Source organism: Ischnura elegans, chromosome 5 (genome assembly GCF_921293095.1).
Source record: "Ischnura elegans chromosome 5, ioIscEleg1.1, whole genome shotgun sequence".
NCBI lineage: Eukaryota > Metazoa > Arthropoda > Insecta > Odonata > Coenagrionidae > Ischnura > Ischnura elegans.
Genome location: NC_060250.1, coordinates 60,508,526 through 60,526,293, shown reverse-complemented (window position 1 = coordinate 60,526,293; position 17,768 = coordinate 60,508,526). Strand labels below are relative to the sequence as shown.

Sequence of the window (17,768 nt, the reverse complement as noted above, 5' to 3'; positions counted from 1 at the left end):
CCTCCCAGTACAGAGCTCTTTTTTGGGGAGGAGTTACCCTGACATTCTCGTCCCTCTGATTTGGGACCCAACTCAACTCAATTCAGGCCCGGCAATTATCCCGACCACTGGACCACACCCTCCCTTATCCTATCTTAACCCTATCTCAGCACGAGTACATATATGATCAACTCATTGCGTTACCTGTTTTTTTTTTATTGCTCTTGATTTTTAATCTTGAGTCTTCTATAAGAATACCTAACATTTTTTTAACACTGCAGAATTTTGAATGGATTTAGAGCGTTGATATTTATTAACAAAGTTAGTGAACATAAGATACTGAGACTCTAAAACCAGAACTCCATTATTAGTAACACTAAAATTCCGTTTAAAAAATTGCTTATGCACAGAACAAAATGAATAATTTATTTCAAAGTATAAAAAATTGGAGTATGTAACAATATGTTACTTTGCAATAACCATTGAGAATGTAACCACTTCCCAACGGATTCCTGCAGGGAGGAGAATCATAAATGAATGGGAGGGTAGGGGTTAATTGCTGTGGAGTGGCCTTAAGGTCTCACTAAGCTGGGTCTCAGGCAGGGCCTGAATGCATTGCTACCTCAACGTTCACTTCCCTTCCCCCACGCCAGCGATAGCAAATGTCTGGATGTTTGCGTAGAAAAATCCACAACAGCTATACCCAACGTCAGGTCTTCTGCGTATGAAAATGCTTATTGGCTCCACCCGACGTTCAGGGGGAAAGGATTAATGTGGAAAAAGTGAAGCCTTATGCTGCATAACACAGATAACAGTAATCTGATATGACCTTTATTCATCTCTCTTCTCTGAGTGTAGCTTCTCTAGAGAACTTAGCCAAGAGATATGTATGAAGATTAACTTAGAACTTTACTGTTTTTAGCAAAATTTAAAATTTGACTTTTCAACCCTTATAATTCATATTAACAATGACATACTACATTTTTTGATCAATTTGATGCCAAAAAGTCAGTAAAAAGACTTGTAATTCACATGAAAATCACTGGTAATTTAGCTCTGGTTAGACCTATGACTACTGGCCTAAGGGTTTGGTTCCAAGTAACTCAAGGGTTCATAAAAGTAACTTCCATCATGAAAACATCGTGGATGGTAAGGAGCCCTCTCAATAGCAGAAAAAAAACTCTTTATTAAGGATTCTTGCTGATCTCGCCAGCAAGGAGTATGCTGCCTCATAAAGACACTTTGCTCCCCGTAGTGAGAGATGAGGAAGCACAAGTTTAACCTTGGAAGGGATTGAAGTGAAACTCTAAATGTAGGTCTGTAAGTGATCAATAGTCAAAGGTAGAATAAAGTTCATTTTTCTGTCACCATACAAAGGATTTCAAAATGTTATGCAGCCTAAGACTTGATTTACCTCCCTTTTGGTATAGATATCTTCCTGGATTCTAGGATTCTTAATTTACCATGATTGCAGACAGTGATGCACACTCATTTAATTCACTTTCTGATCGTAATGAATAGATATTATCAACTTTAATGTTTATTGCATATTTAGATAACAATAAGGTTAAATATGCTTTTAAATAATAATTAGAGAACAATTTTCTAGCAAATACCTTCTTGCTTTCAATCTACATCTAAGATAATGACTACATGGTAAAACAACATGATTGTAATTTCACAGAGAAAAGAGAAGGTGCATGCAAATTTGTTGCACAATTAGAAAACAATGGATTCAATCAAGCATTTCTGTCAATTCTCCAATTTAATCAAAAGTCTCACTTAATCAAATACTAAGGCGTCAATATAATTACTGTGTTCAAGTTCAAGTGATACTATCAGCATTAGTATTATCATTGTTGTCAAAAAATGAAATCATTTAGTGATGAAATATTATTAAGGCATGAGATCAAATGAACGTCACTTTTGAAATAATCTTGAAAAGCCTCAAGGTGACTTAAAGCAGCCATAAGAGTAGTTATGGCCAAACATTAGGTGGGGTTAGCATTTAGGACTTAATATCAATCAAAATTTAGGAGAGTCTGTACATTATATCCATAAAAAAATATTTTAAAATTCATTTTAGAATTACAAAGCCATATTGCTTTCAGTTATCTGAAAACAAAATATGCAGAATCACATTTAAAAAGGGATATTTGAGGTGCTCCTCAAATACTTTCCTTTGATTCTTAGCAAATTAGTTAGGAAATTTAGAGAACTACGTGAAAAAAATGTTAGCCAATCTTTATGTGAAAAATACACGGAGATCGAAATATTATAGATTGCCAAAACATCGCACAGTAAATATTCATTTTTTTATGACAGGATTATGTAAAAGAGCTGATTTAAAAGGAGATTGACCAAGTGAGGCAATTTTATAAATTACATAGATATGAATACATATACAATAGATGGGGATTAATTTAGGGAAGGCATTAACAATTTGTTCAACTGTGCATTTGCATTATTTCCATGCAATTAACAACTTTGTGATGTCATTTCAGAAAGTTTTTTACATTTATTAATCTGTTAATGGTAATAAATATTTGAAGAAAGATTATAAATTTTTCATGTTATCAATTTAGTGTTTTTTTTAACCCTAGCATGAATTGAGATGAGGAGACTAGTAAAATATTTTGGATCAGTTGTTATGTATATATTAGAATAGTGAAGGGATACTGTGCTACATGATTTTTACAACATGTATAAACCAATTATAGCTGGCAGAGTGACTCTCTTATAATATTACTCTTGAACGATGTTTTACTCAGCAAATTCATGCTGGTGAAAATGCTCAGATCACTAATGGAGAAAGACATTGGCAGCACTGAGTTAAATGTTTTAAGTTAACAGCAAAATTACACATTAGCATACATTTTCAGCCAACAATGTTAAACATTGCTAATAACAGGATGTATTAACTACTATGCAAATCTCTTTAATACAGAAATTCACACAGGTACCTGATAATGTTCCATATGCACTTTAAAACCAAACATATATCAACGGAGAACTAATTTGCAAAATATATTCATAAATGCTACTCCTATAGTACTTTGAACTTCTTCTTTCAAACTACACCCTCAGGCACTGTTGAAAATTTAGTTTTGTTCATGCATACTTGCATACATTCACACACACACACTTTCATATTCCACTTATCTGACAGGGCAACAGCAGGAACATAAAAGTCCATTTAGATGCAAAATGACAAAGACACTTTGAACACCTGTTAAATAATTTGGATAAGTAATCTTTAAGTACAAAAATGTTTATGCAAAAGTCTATTAAGAATTATAATCTTCGTCCACAGACTTTAAGTAACAATACACCCATTGAGAAAACACTGAAAAGCAATATGATATTGCTCACCACATGGATTGAATTAAGATTGTCTGAAAACTGAAAATAATGTATTTTTTTATGATTTGCATTAAATTTTGTTAAAATACATCATATTTTTATATTTTATGAGAATCTCAAAACTTTAGGTATCAAACATTTTAGTTAATCAGAGAGTACATGTAATTTTGGAATTGATGAAAAAGAAATTATATACCTACTTACATTGATTCATTTTCCATTTCACACAAAATTTAACAGTTCAGCTTAGACAAAGTTTTAGCAGTACCACTAAATCATAAATGCACACAATAACGAAATGAATGAAATTGGTAGTACATTTGAAGGAAATATTTTTTTTTTCAAATTGTTTTAAAATTAATTTCAAAGTCAAGTAAGTTTATAGGAATAAAACATCACGACTTAAAAACTTGTGGCAGTTAATGGTCAAATCATCCTGAAGTAGGCCCACATCTTTTTCTTTTAACATATTGCATGACGCTACATATATATCTCCAAAAAAGTGCCCCTTTTATTGCAAAAATGTATGGACATGGAGTATAATTTATCTACTTTGATTTTCAACCCTAAAAAGAAGTATATTTTAACACTCAGGGATTTTTCAACAAAACAGCTACATGCAAGTTAGTAGCCTTTTGAAATTTGAGGGCAGATTTGATTTTGTTATTTACAAAATTACATACTTCAAATTCAGCACAATTAAAATAATTTTACGATGTAACGTGAAATGACTTAGGGTGGACAATGACACTATCCAAATTTTAACCATGGTATTAAAAAAACAGAGAATGTTTGTCCACTTAAGGACTAGAGCACTTCTGACATGACTTGGCAAGAAAAATTGTTCAGGCATTAACCTTGTGAACCTTAAACAGATTATTTTTTTTATCAATTTCTCAATCGTTGCATGTGAATCGACATTACCCAATCCAAAACTGTAATCTCATCTCATGGCACGAATATTTTTGTTAGGCATGTTAAAGTTTAGACATGTAATGCAAATTGAATAACAGGATTATCATTTTTCTGATGAAGCAAGCACAAGGAACTTTTTCAGTTAATTTCTTTATCAAAGCCCATTATTGGAGTTAAGTCATATTTATTACAACAATTACCTATTTTTATTATGTTGAATGCTTCCCAGTAATAGCTGGGCAAACATTGCCCAATTGATCCATGTATCACCCCAGTATTAGGGAAATACATTATTTGTATTTTCCTCATCATACTCCAACAAGTTTTGCAATATGGAAAAATCCAGTTGCAAAATGCAAAGGGATTAAAAAGTAACTGTGATACTGACCTTTGTCAAATTGTTTGCCAATACATTGCTCTTTCTGCCAACAAAAACAAAGTAACAAAAATACTACATTTTTGTGGCTGTATAATATGGCCTACCCATGCAAACTTTTATTGTAGGGAGGGGCCATGCTAATTCAAGGCATGGTGTGCCATAGTCTACCTCCTTATTGTGAAGGTTATTATAATATATATATTTATATTTAGTTACCAAAAAGGGGATCTTTTGGTTTGCTTGGGTAAGGAGTTCCAGTCATGAGTATTCTCCTTTAGGCAGAGCCCCCTGCTGCTGGCCTTCAGAGGAAGAGGTCTGTCAGCGATTCATTTGTGTCGACTCTTCAACCTCCTCTTGACCACGGTCCTCTTGTCAATTGTCTCCGAGGGAGAGGGCTTGCACGATGCGAGGGTCTGCTTTGCTGCCCTCTCGGAACTCTTCCAGCGTCAGCTTATCGTCGTGGTTCTTGTCCATCTGATTGAATATCTTGTCGACCCTCTTCTGTGGTGTGTTCTCGTCTTCCTGAGTTGGTTGCTGGCCCTGTGGAAGAGGTTTCCAGGAGGTGTCGCCACAGGATAAAATTGGTTAGATGATTGCCAAATAAACGGAGGCGTATTGTTCATAAGAGCTAATGGCATTGGGGGGCAATAGATACTAAGAAGAATTTGAGGATGAGTGGTAAGATCTATATGAATTAGAAACATCTAGAATTTTATGTCATCTAGAATTTTGTACCATCTAGAATGAAATAATAAATTATTTGGTTTGGCTACATGAGGGAACAATGCTCTATTATTTTTAAAACACATATATTCCTCCAACTGGATGTCCATCATCATTAATTGCTCATGATGTCTAGATTAATTCATTAAAATCAGTAAATTCTAATGTAGTTCAATTTTTGAAAATAATTCAATTTTTCCTCTGTACATAGTGGATAATTTGACAAAAACCCTCAAAGAGATTTTGAGTGACTCAAAAGTACCCTTAATGTAACATAAAAATTGAAAAGTTGTTAAAGAATACTAGCAGTTGTGTTGGCAATTCCTGGTTGACTATCACAAAATTGTATCTGTTGTATTGTGTGTGATGTAGGTACTACATTTCCTTAGTAAAAATAATGACATTAAGAAAACAACTCTTGTGGGGGCTATTATTCAAACAAAGCCATTTTTCTTATTAGTAGCCCAACATTGATGAAAACGTGTTTTCCTCAATTAATTTAGAGAGCAGGAAGTATTCTCTTCGAGTTTCTTTAGTTTATGTTGAGTGAATGAGACTAAAAAAATGTGTGTGTTAACCAGGAGTGCCTGAACACATTTTTATCCAGTGAAAGACATTATTTCTGTAAATTTAAGTTTGTTCAAGCTCTTTAGTATTCTTGAGGGCTTAATCTGAATTGCTTCTTAGAAATTTTATCATGTGATCAAACAACTATATACTATGAAATTCATAATTGATATGTTGCTCTGTCTTAATTAATCTGTGGTAGTGGTACAATGTACAAGGTAAGTTCGAAAGTTGTCCTTGTCTTTAGAATCTCCTGATTAGGGAAAAATTTTGATGCACCAAACATATCCATTAAATGGCATATTTTTAGAAAAAAAATATGATGGAAAGAAGAACAATGCTGAGAATGTAAGACTGCTGTACAAATTTTTCAAATGGAATAAAGGTGCAGTTAAAATTCTTTCAATTAAAATTTATATGCCACAATGTTTTCCTTCCTAACCTATCCAAAACCAAGTGGTGGTGTTTGAACCTCTGCCACACAAGCCAGCCAAATATGGCCGACATAACCTGAGAAGCTGATGGTACTCTCCAATGCTGAACAAACATCTGCCTCCACTTGAACTGGTTCATCTTCATCTACTCTGAACTTCTCATCCCTCATCCCTCCAATGAGAAGCAGACCCCCATTATGTATGTCTCCACTACTCAAGGGCTGAAAGAACAAAGAAGGTAAAGTGGTGCCCCATTTTTCCTTCAAATGTGCCTTTCGGACTTTGCTTATTGCCAGATAGATTATGAGACAGGACATTTGAGTCAGCAGAGAAGTTCTCATTGCTATTAGACTTAAATTTACTGACAAGTCATATCATGAGTGAATGAGTGGGTTCTTGGGATGAAAATGAGAGCGGAAAAAAGTCGGCCAGCTATGGAGTTTATTTAAAATGTCTTGGTGACTGAGAGGTAGGTCTAAGTTTTCCGGGGACTGAGGTGGAGGACAAGTGACTTCTTGAGAACTAACCAAAATGCGAAAGTTGGAGTCTAGCTTTCATGAAATTCATTTGCTTTCAGACCTTCGTGATGTACACCGATGCTTCACGAGTAAGTTAGCTGTGCTGCCAAGTGAAAGGAAGGTTTTTCTTTCTTTTCTTTTAGACAGTCTTTCGTTGGTGTGAAGGCTTATGTGGTGCACTGGTAATGTAGGCTGCATTTTTTGGGTTTCACTGCGTCGTGGTTGCGTTGGGGACAACAGTTTCTCCTGCATTCCAGCAGGCGTCTTCAGGTCGAAGATCTGACCTGAAGACGCCTGCTGGAATGCAGGAGAAACTGTTGTCCCCAACGCAACCACAACGCGGTGAAACCCGAAAAATGCAGCCAACAGACAGTCTTTCATTTCCATTCACAGACAAAGTCTTTTGAGAAAACATGGCAACCTGCCACTCTTACTCTCCCCATTCCACATTCCTGGTGTCGCAGGTCCCGCCTCCTGCTGCAATGTCTCTCTCAAAACATTCCTAGCATGTACGACTGGGCTAGCTGTAAATATATTTGAAAAGGATCATAGTTGGAAGAGAAATAGCTCTCAACCATATTAAGGTTATCTTTTCTTGAGTTGTCTCCTTAAAAGCCTCCTTATGATTTTTTTCAGTCCAATGGGTGGGAGATGGGGCAAAGACAAAGGAAACAATCTTTCCTTGACCATTATGGTTTTGACCATGGAATTTGATAAAGGATATTATTGCAGAGGAAGAGAATAAATTGACTATCATTCCTTTTCTTCAAGCAGGCCTCTCTCTCCTAGCAGCAAATCTTGCACCTTTCCACCCTGATACACACTCCCTTTGTTTCTTTTTAAACCTGAACATGCTACTCACTGCTACCTTCCCCCACCACCATGGGAATCCCCAGCCCCTCTGAAGCATTGTCCTCAGCATAGGCCTTCCTCACCTCCAAAACCCTCGATGCACAAACAGGAAGTAGTGATTCTTTCCTCCCATACCTTTGAGGACATTAAGTTTACAATTCTGAGAAAAGGATTTTCCTTTTTGACCATCATAAGGGTCGACAAGAGGTTATACATACATTTTATCCTCTGATTTCTGGCTTTTACCATCTACGACTTCACCATTGCCTTTGTCCAATTTATGTGTTCCCTTCTCTTTGTTCCCCATCTGTGAATTTATATTGACTGATTATGCTTATGGCAATATATGTGTGATAAACCCCCTGCCAAAACAGTGGTGATAAGAGTAATCATGGTAGCTTGTTGGTCTGAGCACTTGCCCGGAAAGCAGAACGTCCATAGTTCGATTCCCTGTCGAAGTGAAATTTTTCCTTGCGTTTTCGCATCAACATGCCACCACATTCAAAGTCATGTGTTAGTGTTTCTATCTCTTTGCTTCATCTTCTATTTGTAATTATGTGTGTATATTCACCTGAGGCTAACAGTGTGAATGTGAATTTCATATGTATGTAATCAGAATGGTAAATTTCTTCTTGTTTCCCCAAAGAACATGTGCCTTATCTATACTACTGTCTGTGTGATAGCGTCTGTCTTTCATTTCCTTTTTTGTGACTAATTCTTCCTTACCACGGCCACAGCCATCTTTTGGCCAAAACAATGGGATACATATGGGGGGATTGGTTGCTGAAAATACCCCCCCCCAAATACCTACACCAAAACTGGTGATTCCAGACATAAAATTTTTTCATGTGCTTATGGTCATCATGCCATTGACATGCTACTGTGCTGTCAACATTATGCTTTTCTTCCTCTAATATAATGACATGATTTGAGGTAACCTTCCTTCTGTTGGTACCTTTTATTCAAACCTTCAGTTTTCCTATGGTTCGAAAGACACCTTTATTCCAAACGAAGAATTAAGTACTTAAAGTTTAATAAATATCACTTTAAAGAATATTTAATCTGAGGGGTGAGCAATGAATTTTTTGCATTGTCATGCTTACCAAGTGGATAAACATTCAAATGGCTTGAATTTACTCTCAGAAATATGGAAGTACCTACCTGTGTACCACTACCAACAAATTAAGAATAGGTAAACATGGGGTAATATAATTGATGGATTTAATTGTAAAAGAGGTAATCACTGATTGTGAGCAACACTTTCCATGCTGAAGTGGGGAATATATTTTAGGTGAATTTTTACTTCTAGTTTTAAAGTCTATATATGTTTGGGCACTGTTGCAATGTTTGCTAATACAATACAAGCTTTGCCATAAAATGCAGTCGTGCAGAAAAATTAGCATAGATACTTTTGAATGTCTAAGTTAAGTATTTTTCAAATTGAAGCTAACTTGTAGCTAATAATTGGGCTCCTCTGTAATGAACTAGCTGAGAAAATATGAGTGTAAGCATGGTAAATTTTCAATGGCTGAGCTATTACTTATTAACGCACAACAGCAGCTCTACAGAAAAGAACAGGTCTCCTATTGTGTGCAGCATATTAACTTGGTGCAGGCATGTTTACAATTTTATAGTAATGCTATAGGCATGGAGAGTACAGCCTGCAATTATAAGTGAAGGCATACTTGTCGGCAAGCTTACAAAGTAAACTCCTGTATGCGGTTAGTAATCTATCAGGAGGTTTGGGGGATAGAAAAATATGCAGCATACCGGAGCATTGTTTACACAGGTCGAGGGCTTTGGGATACATACATTTAAATATGGTTTATGATTATATAGAAGTAAATCATTTGCTACTGTACTTGCCAGGACTGTTTCAAGTGAATTAGGTATCATAATAACGAAGGTGTTACATTCCAGATTACCTACAGTAATTGTGAAAGTCTAAGTCCTTTCTGCATTGGAATTTCTAGTAAAACCTATGAATGGAGGATGTTGGGATGATTATACAAATTTTTGTGGAGAGTATGCTCTCATCATGATCACATTCTCATCTGGTGATGAGTAAGAATGAATAAATGTGCTGCTACAGGAGTATAAATTGGGTGGTGAGGAGGTTTTAAAAAACTTTTTAAAAATATATACTTGAATGAATTTGAAAAATATCAAATGCATGGATGAAAATGAATGAGCAGATTTATCTCTTTCAAATATTAGATTTTAAGAGAAAAGATTCAGGATTGAGGTAATCCTTGCAAATGCTAAATGGTTCTGAAAAGGGTTGCATTTAAGTAAGATGGATTTTTTAACTTCAATAATACTTAGTTAAATATTTTAAATGTTTATATATATTTTTTATAACTCCTAATGATGAGCCTTAAGTGACATATTTGCTGCGGGGAAGTTATTACTTAAATAGGCTCAAGTACAGTAGTCAAAAGACGATTAATACATGTAAAGTTAATGCGAAAGAAAAAATAGAGAGTTTTGCCCTGGTAGATTTTGTATTTGACAAATTAAATAAATGGAATTATTATGCACTTTGCATTTTGGCCAAAGTATTTCCTTGTTAATTAGCCAAAAAATATGAATATGTTAACCTGAAAGAAATCTGGCATAAAAGCATAATATCTCAATTTTCTCATTACCGTAACCAATTCATAATCAGTTCGCAATCTCATCATTGTGGTGAGAATCATATCTAAAAAATACATTTAGGACAACTTATGCAATAAATTTGCATAAAGCAAAGAATTTAACAATACTGAGAAACTAAAATAGCTATGCTGGCAAATAAGATGCCAGTAAGTTGATCAGTGTCTTTTTTTTTAGTCTTTGATGATTCGCAATTTTCCTAACAAATGTTACATGTGAGGAAATCATCGAAATATATTAGATTTATGTGAGCACAAGTTATGTTTGAAAATCATGGAAAAAGTGATTTCATTTTTATGAAAAAAAAAGCTTCACTCACCCTCTCTGTAATATTTATTTGGTGATTACGATGAGAATACTTCTAATTACGACCATACATAAGAATTTACTTCACTTCAAAGTCTACCAATCAGATAGAATTACATCATTAAGATAAGAAATTTATTTTCATTTGTTGTTCAAGATAATAATCATTTAAAGTGCTAATGAGGCCAGCAGATATCAATGATTCATAATGAATGATGCATAAATTTTTTTTTTACATTAAGGAAAAATTTATGATAAAATGAAATAGTTTTTGGTTTTAATTTAATCACACAATTGTAATTGTAATTATAATGATATTAATCATATTTAATTTTATACTGTACCTTTTTAACAAAACAAAAATCAATATGGTTAAATTAATTTTTATGGATGGAGTTAATATTTGAGCATTTTTTATCTATTCATATAAAAGCAATAAAAATTTAAAGGAGGTTGAGAATTTTGTGGAAGACAAGGAGATGTACTTCCATTCAGGTTTTACTGATTCATCTATCCCATATGTGTTATGTGAAAGATGTTAATGAGAAAGGATGGTTATCATTAAGCTACTGACTAAACCAGGAATGTTTCTCTGAAGGGGGTGAAGCTAGTTTAATATATCTGAATTGCATTCTGAGAGAAAACAGATTCCTAGCAACATCCATAAGTTGTGGCTAAGAAGAAATGTAATACCTACATTGTACTTAGTCTATGACAATTCACAAACTTTGGAGATTTTAGATAAGAAATAGATTACCTACGTGAAGGTTTAAGTGGATTTGGTGAGAAAAAAGCATCAAAGGGTGAAACTAATGAAATTGTGTCCTCCTAGCGATAACCAGAAACAAAGGGCTCATAGCTAAAAATAACAATGCACATTGTACCTGCTGGGAAACATCTATTACTAGTTGGAAGTTGAGTTTATGAAGATATAAAATTTCTGTAAGCTTTGGAATAAATTCAATGTTTTGATATTATTCATATTTTTTACATCACTTATCCAATGGCTGTAACTATCTCAAAATTTGTACCATAGAAAATTAAAATTTTTAACTGTTTATTCTTGAAAGCAAATTATGTATTTGGAAAAAATTGTGAAAATTCCTTAATATTTACATTACAAAATTAATGTGAACTATCTGGTATTTCTGAGTCAAGTCATAGGATTGGTAACAGAATTCCATTTACAGAAAATGGTCCCAAAACTAGGCACGTTGAAATATATGTGTCCTATCTTAAGCACATAAGTACTTACATGTATTTACATGTATTTTACAGGTATCTATTAAGGAACAAAATAACAGCACTATATCTCTAATCTGTCTACATACACATTTAGATGTTAATCAACATTTATATACAGTTTTTGAAATACTTTGCAACAGCTACATTTATTGACAACTATCAAATGCTATAAGTTAAATAGTTGGCTTTAAACTAGGCTGTATGAACATGAGAGGGAAAGATATGAAATGCTACGAGAGTCACATTATTTTGTCTAAGTTGTATTAATATTTTCTTTCGTCTACTGGCAGTCATTAAAAGCTCATATCATTATTTTGTTTTGTTATTTGTTTCTGTTGTCTGTCATATTAACTTATGTTTTTATATACTTGTATATCTGAGCGGTAATCATAAAAAATACAATTTTAAACTAATATTTTTGAGCCAATTTAATGTCACTGGCATCGTTGGAGACTTAATTGGTGAAAGTTAAGGTCGACTTAGGTGAAGGACGAGGGAGTGGATGTGGGTTGAGACGTTCCATTACTGGCAGATGCACACTACTAGTCGTTGCAATTTGGGCTTTTGGGGTCTGCAGCAGCTAAAGCGCATTCAACTCATTGGTGCTCGAAATCATTAGTACTCACGACCATTTGATATATTGCGTCGACTATGTTGTACATCTCCTCTCTTGTGATGTAGCCATCATTATCCACATCGTACAAACGGAATGCCCCTGTGAGGGAGAAAAAAATAACTGTCATTATTTTGCTTACATGAGGCTAAAATGAAAGGAAAGCATCTATGATTTAATTTTCACCCTGCATGTTAGTTATAGCCAATGAAGTTTTTCCTTCCGAAAAGAACAGTAGCCAACCTTAAGCTTGACCTTTGTTCTTTTCTCTTGCAAAAGAACAAGCATTAGGAGGTGAGGGTATGGGAAGTGACTGCTGCTCAGGTATAAACTCAGGCCTATTGCTACCTCTCAATGGAACTGTGGTACACCATACTATTAATATGTTACCGTTACATACTGTTAAAATGGTATGGTATGGTATTTGAAGGAGCGGACCGACAGCTTAGGCCATTTGCTCCACGAGTGAAGGGTAGGTAAGGAAGGGTGGAGAGAAACCCAGTGTCAACATTAGGCTGCTCTTAATGAAAGGCGCTAAGGGGACCACAGCTTAATGTCCCATCCGACGGACGGAGTGTTGTCCTTGAAATGTCCTCCATACAAGATTCAAGCAGGGATCGGGAAATCTCTGCAAATTCTATGTCACCACCAGGATTTGAACCCAAGCCAATGGGGTGGATAGTCAACACTCTAGCCATCTCACCAACCCGATCCCCAATATTAATATCTCAATAATAAATCTATGGTTCACCATTAGCACCCCTGATATTTTCATAAACAAATATCTTTTGCATAAATATTTAATAAATATATTCATAAATCAAACATTTAAACTTAAAATTGTATTATCTACTACCTGTTTAGCCTGTACCATTTTCAATTGAAATTTTAGCTCCCATACTAGCAGAGTTCTTACGCTGAACTCTAAATAAAAAATTGAATACATGTCTATCAGTTATTATGAACCCTAGAGTTTTGTTAAAAAGTTTGATAGCACAGTAAAGCACAATTTATCGTATTTAGGAATGAATATTATAAAGTACAACAAAAATAGTGTTTGGAAAATCCCCTAAGGCATCAATGTCACTAAATATTTATGCTGCGGAAGGGTGGCTCATGCATTGAAGGATAGGGACCAGTGGAAGAGACCAGGGTACTAAGACAGCCAATGAGAATAATTGCATGCTTCATTGCCGCCAAAGAGCTCCGTGTATGGGAGAGAAAAAATGTGCTTGCTGCTCATAATGGGGAAAAAGTTTTCCACCATGATACTATAGCATAAAAGGGTTTAAGTATTCGGTAAAAACAGCATTCGCAAGCACAAAACTCACAATGACCACAGATAGTACTGCAACAGTGGGTCATGAAAATTTTTTCAAAATTGACTTATTTTGATTTTCACATACCATTATTATTAAGAGGAGTGATCACTTTTACCTTTTTAAAATTATAAATAATAAATTAATTATAAATTTAAATTTTAATATTATTAATATTCAAATTCTTAATAATTAGTTAACTATGATAAGGAACAACATCACAGACATGGAAGAATACGTACCTTTCATGAACATAAGTTATAAAAACTAAGAAATTTCTAATTCTATAAGAATGAAGATTTCCATTTGTTGCATACATTTTCACCCCCTTTCACACTCATTGGTTCAAGGTTGTTCTTTTAAAAAATGCTGCATTGTCACTTAGAAAATATTCGTCGAAATCCCCCTTAGAGTAAACATGACTTTAATAACTATATTTATACTAGATTCAATCTGATTATTATATAAATTATCTTGACAGTAAATTATCAGATTAGGAATCTCAACGAGGATATTTATACAGGTCAATGATAAAGCCATATTTGCCCCATTATCCTTCATTCATAATTTTTTGAGGACTTAAGGACATGTTGGTTTATTGCTTTACTTTATTGAAAGTTGTAGTGGACTTTGCTGCTGTTTACTTGAAAACAATGTTCATGAGATATCTAATAAGTACCATTAGTAATTTTTCCAAATGACTAATGAAATTATAGAAATGACTTAATAATTGTATAGAAGAACAAAGAATCCTTATTGCACCAAATTTAAACGGCAGTATCATCTTTACTGTTCTAAATTACTTGAAACGACAAGATATAAATTAATATATCAATCGTTTACCCGCATGGCCTACGGACAATATCCTGCAGTATAGGCAACACACATTCCATCATTTGCTAGGGGGTAGAAGGTAAAATGAAAGCTAGCCGAAATTGAAATAGTGTTTTTTTTCCCCGCTTAAAATTGACACGGGTGGCCTCAGGTAATAACTTTAGTCAATATTAATTTTACCTACCTGTGGCCCTTTCATTATAATATAAAAAAATCGTTACAAATGCTTAATTTCAATTTCATCGATTAAATTCCAAAATATATGCTTTTTGTATTTCCTACATAAATTAAAAGGATGAATGATGGACCTTCTGCATTTATTTATTCTAAATATCATGATTTATACTATCCATAATCCAAAAAGTACTTTCTTGTAGCCTCAAAACGTATTTAAGAAATGCTTTAATGCATGAGATCATTTAATCATTCAAGTTATCCTTATGACCATTAAAAACTGGTATTTCAGGATAAGTAGATCTTGAATACTGCCTCGGAAACTTCACAATGCAAAATTAGCCATAGTACCACAATGATCTTGGGGAATGGGTTTATTGGAAATGTCCAAAATATCATTATAAAGTTATATTACAATTGGTAACATAATTAAAGTATTGTAAAAGTTATTGAAAAATGAAAATTACGCCTAATAAGAATTTGGCCAACCCTGCACCATTTTTAGACAGGAAAAAAGTATGGAACATGGTGACTCGTAAATGTCAGCCTCATAAGCGATTACCATTGTTTCTGATGAAATTAAATTTAAATAGGAGCTAAACTACGTTTTTCATTCATTTCTTTAGCTTATTGCATTATGCGTAAAGCGGGAGAAGCTATAATAAAGTTAACTTGTATATATACACCATTAAATAGTAAAATTGAATAAGATTGCATAAAAAAAGAAAAATATCAACCTTTATTCAACTAAATGACAGGTATGCATAGCAAAAATAACAATAATTATACACTTTTATTGAAAATTGAACATAATATTGAATGGAAAAAATAGAAAACAAACGTTGATCTCACTCAATATCGAGATAAATGAAAAATTTATCGTGTAAATGAACTTAACACACCAATAACATAAAGGACATTTGAAAATTATATCTCTAATGTTGAAAAATAACAAGTATACTTTCTTCATGACTGCAAAATCCAAAGGCAATTTAAATACTATGCCATAATATCGGAAATCCATCAAAAAATATCATGAAATTCGACACAAGCTCTTTTTCATAATATTAATTATATGAAACCAGTTCCTGCCATTAGGATTTCCAACTCATCTCCCTCAAAATCTTCCCACGTCTTCAACGTCAAATTCTAGTCACTCCTCCTTCCTCTCCCTGTTACGTTCCAAGGCTCTCAGAATCGACTGTCTGCTCCTTGTTGGAACATTAACCATCAGCTCTTCTACCGATGATGCTAATTAACACGGATGATGTAAAGAAAACAATCAAAGGAAATTAAAAATATCTGTAATGAGATGCTATAAATATACAAACTTAGCGATGCCAGTGCGCTCTGCAAAGTGGAAATCCTGGGCAAGAAATCATTGAGGAATCATTACTTTGTTCACCAAGCTGACTGAAGAAGAACTTTTCATTTCTTAGTTCTTGGAAGAACTGGCCCTCCAGATTGAGATATTTTTCAATCAAGACTAAACTTTTGACTAAAAAACTTTAATAAGGAAGGAAATTTTTTTTCCAAATAATACGGGAAGAGAGGGCCAGAATATTTTATTTTGTAAAAGAAAATGAAGAGAAAATATAATCTGAGATAATTTTTAAGGTTTACAGTTACTCATAATTTTATAATACAATGGCATGATATGGCGATAGAATACCTTCATACCGATAGGGTATTTTTATAAATTATCTACTAGATTATTACGACTATACTATAACTCGGACTATTTTCTATGGTTATATGCTACAAAAATTCAGAATTATTTAGTATTTACTATTGGTTGATACTTTTAACGTAAATGTCAACTAAAAATGATGCGTACCTCAGAGCAACGAAAAGTTAGTTGAACTAAAGACGAAATACTGGATGAAAAAAAACTTAAAAAGAGAATGAATCAAAAGATGATTTCTAGTTACGAAAACTACAAAATCAATATTAAAATTGAAAGGAATAAAATACTTGAATAGAAATCAATACTTTTGAGTGACAATTATGCAATTCCTAAGTTAATTTGAAAAAATAAACGAAGAGTAGGAGGCTTTATATATTACCTTACCATAGCGGGAGCCGAATTTGGCGAAGGAAAAGGCGATAAAATATTATGTAACCAATACGCAGTCCATGTTATCCATTTTTTCTCACTTTATTTCGTAGTTATAAACTAATTCGTGATTTAAATGGAAAAATGCCTATTATTTGAGTGCATATGAGTTAATTTCACCAATTTGCAGATAATATGGATAGAAACCAGAAATCAGTTCAGCGAAATTTTGATGACCGTAGTTTTGAGGTAGGATACTACATAGTTCGTGCGTAATATTATGAATGAATTGAACCTCATTAATATTCCTTTAAAAGAAAATTATTTTGTTTTTAGTCACACTTACACCAACCGAACTATTTTCCATACGAATGGAAATTCTTAGTGTCACCATCATTACTTTTAATGCATTGCTATTTATTTAAATTAATTAAGATTGAATATGTTTATATTTTTTGTTTGCCATATTCTGCTTTTGTAAACTAGCAAGTAAGCTGTACGTGGGAAGTTAACGAAATAAATAAATGTTCACAATCAGTCAAATTATTACAAAATAAATCTCAAACCCAAAGTCGTTTCGTTTCGAAAACGGTATTACTTCCTTACAAAGTGAGTTAATGAAATGCATTTTTTCCACATAAATCCGTAATACCACAGTCGAAAGCGTTTGCCATTAGATCGAAACTTGAAGCTTGTACGCGGTGTAAGGGCTCCATATTAATAATGAAAGACACTTTGTTTCTGCCACAGGTTTATGAAAATTTCTATTTTATTACCGGTTACGGCTATTGCACCATTATAAAATACTGTTACACGTAAATATGCACGCATTTAAA

General features: G+C 33.7%; 1 protein-coding gene across 2 annotated transcripts in view; it reads right to left on the bottom strand.

Annotated features, from left to right (window-relative positions):
* Positions 1-1,506: 1,506 nt before the first annotated feature.
* The window catches only part of LOC124158960 (frequenin-1), a 733,415-nt gene continuing 717,153 nt past the window's right edge, over positions 1,507-17,768 (bottom strand). Inside the window, exons 6-7 of one of the 2 annotated variants that reach the window (XM_046534399.1) lie at positions 12,563-12,651; positions 1,507-5,176 (exon numbers count right to left, since the gene is read on the bottom strand). In XM_046534399.1, coding sequence (XP_046390355.1) covers positions 5,009-5,176; positions 12,563-12,651 — 257 coding nt within the window. In that variant the 3' untranslated portion in view covers positions 1,507-5,008. The remainder of the gene's footprint in view (positions 5,177-12,562; positions 12,652-17,768) is intronic. The other variant, XM_046534400.1, reaches the window with a different exon arrangement.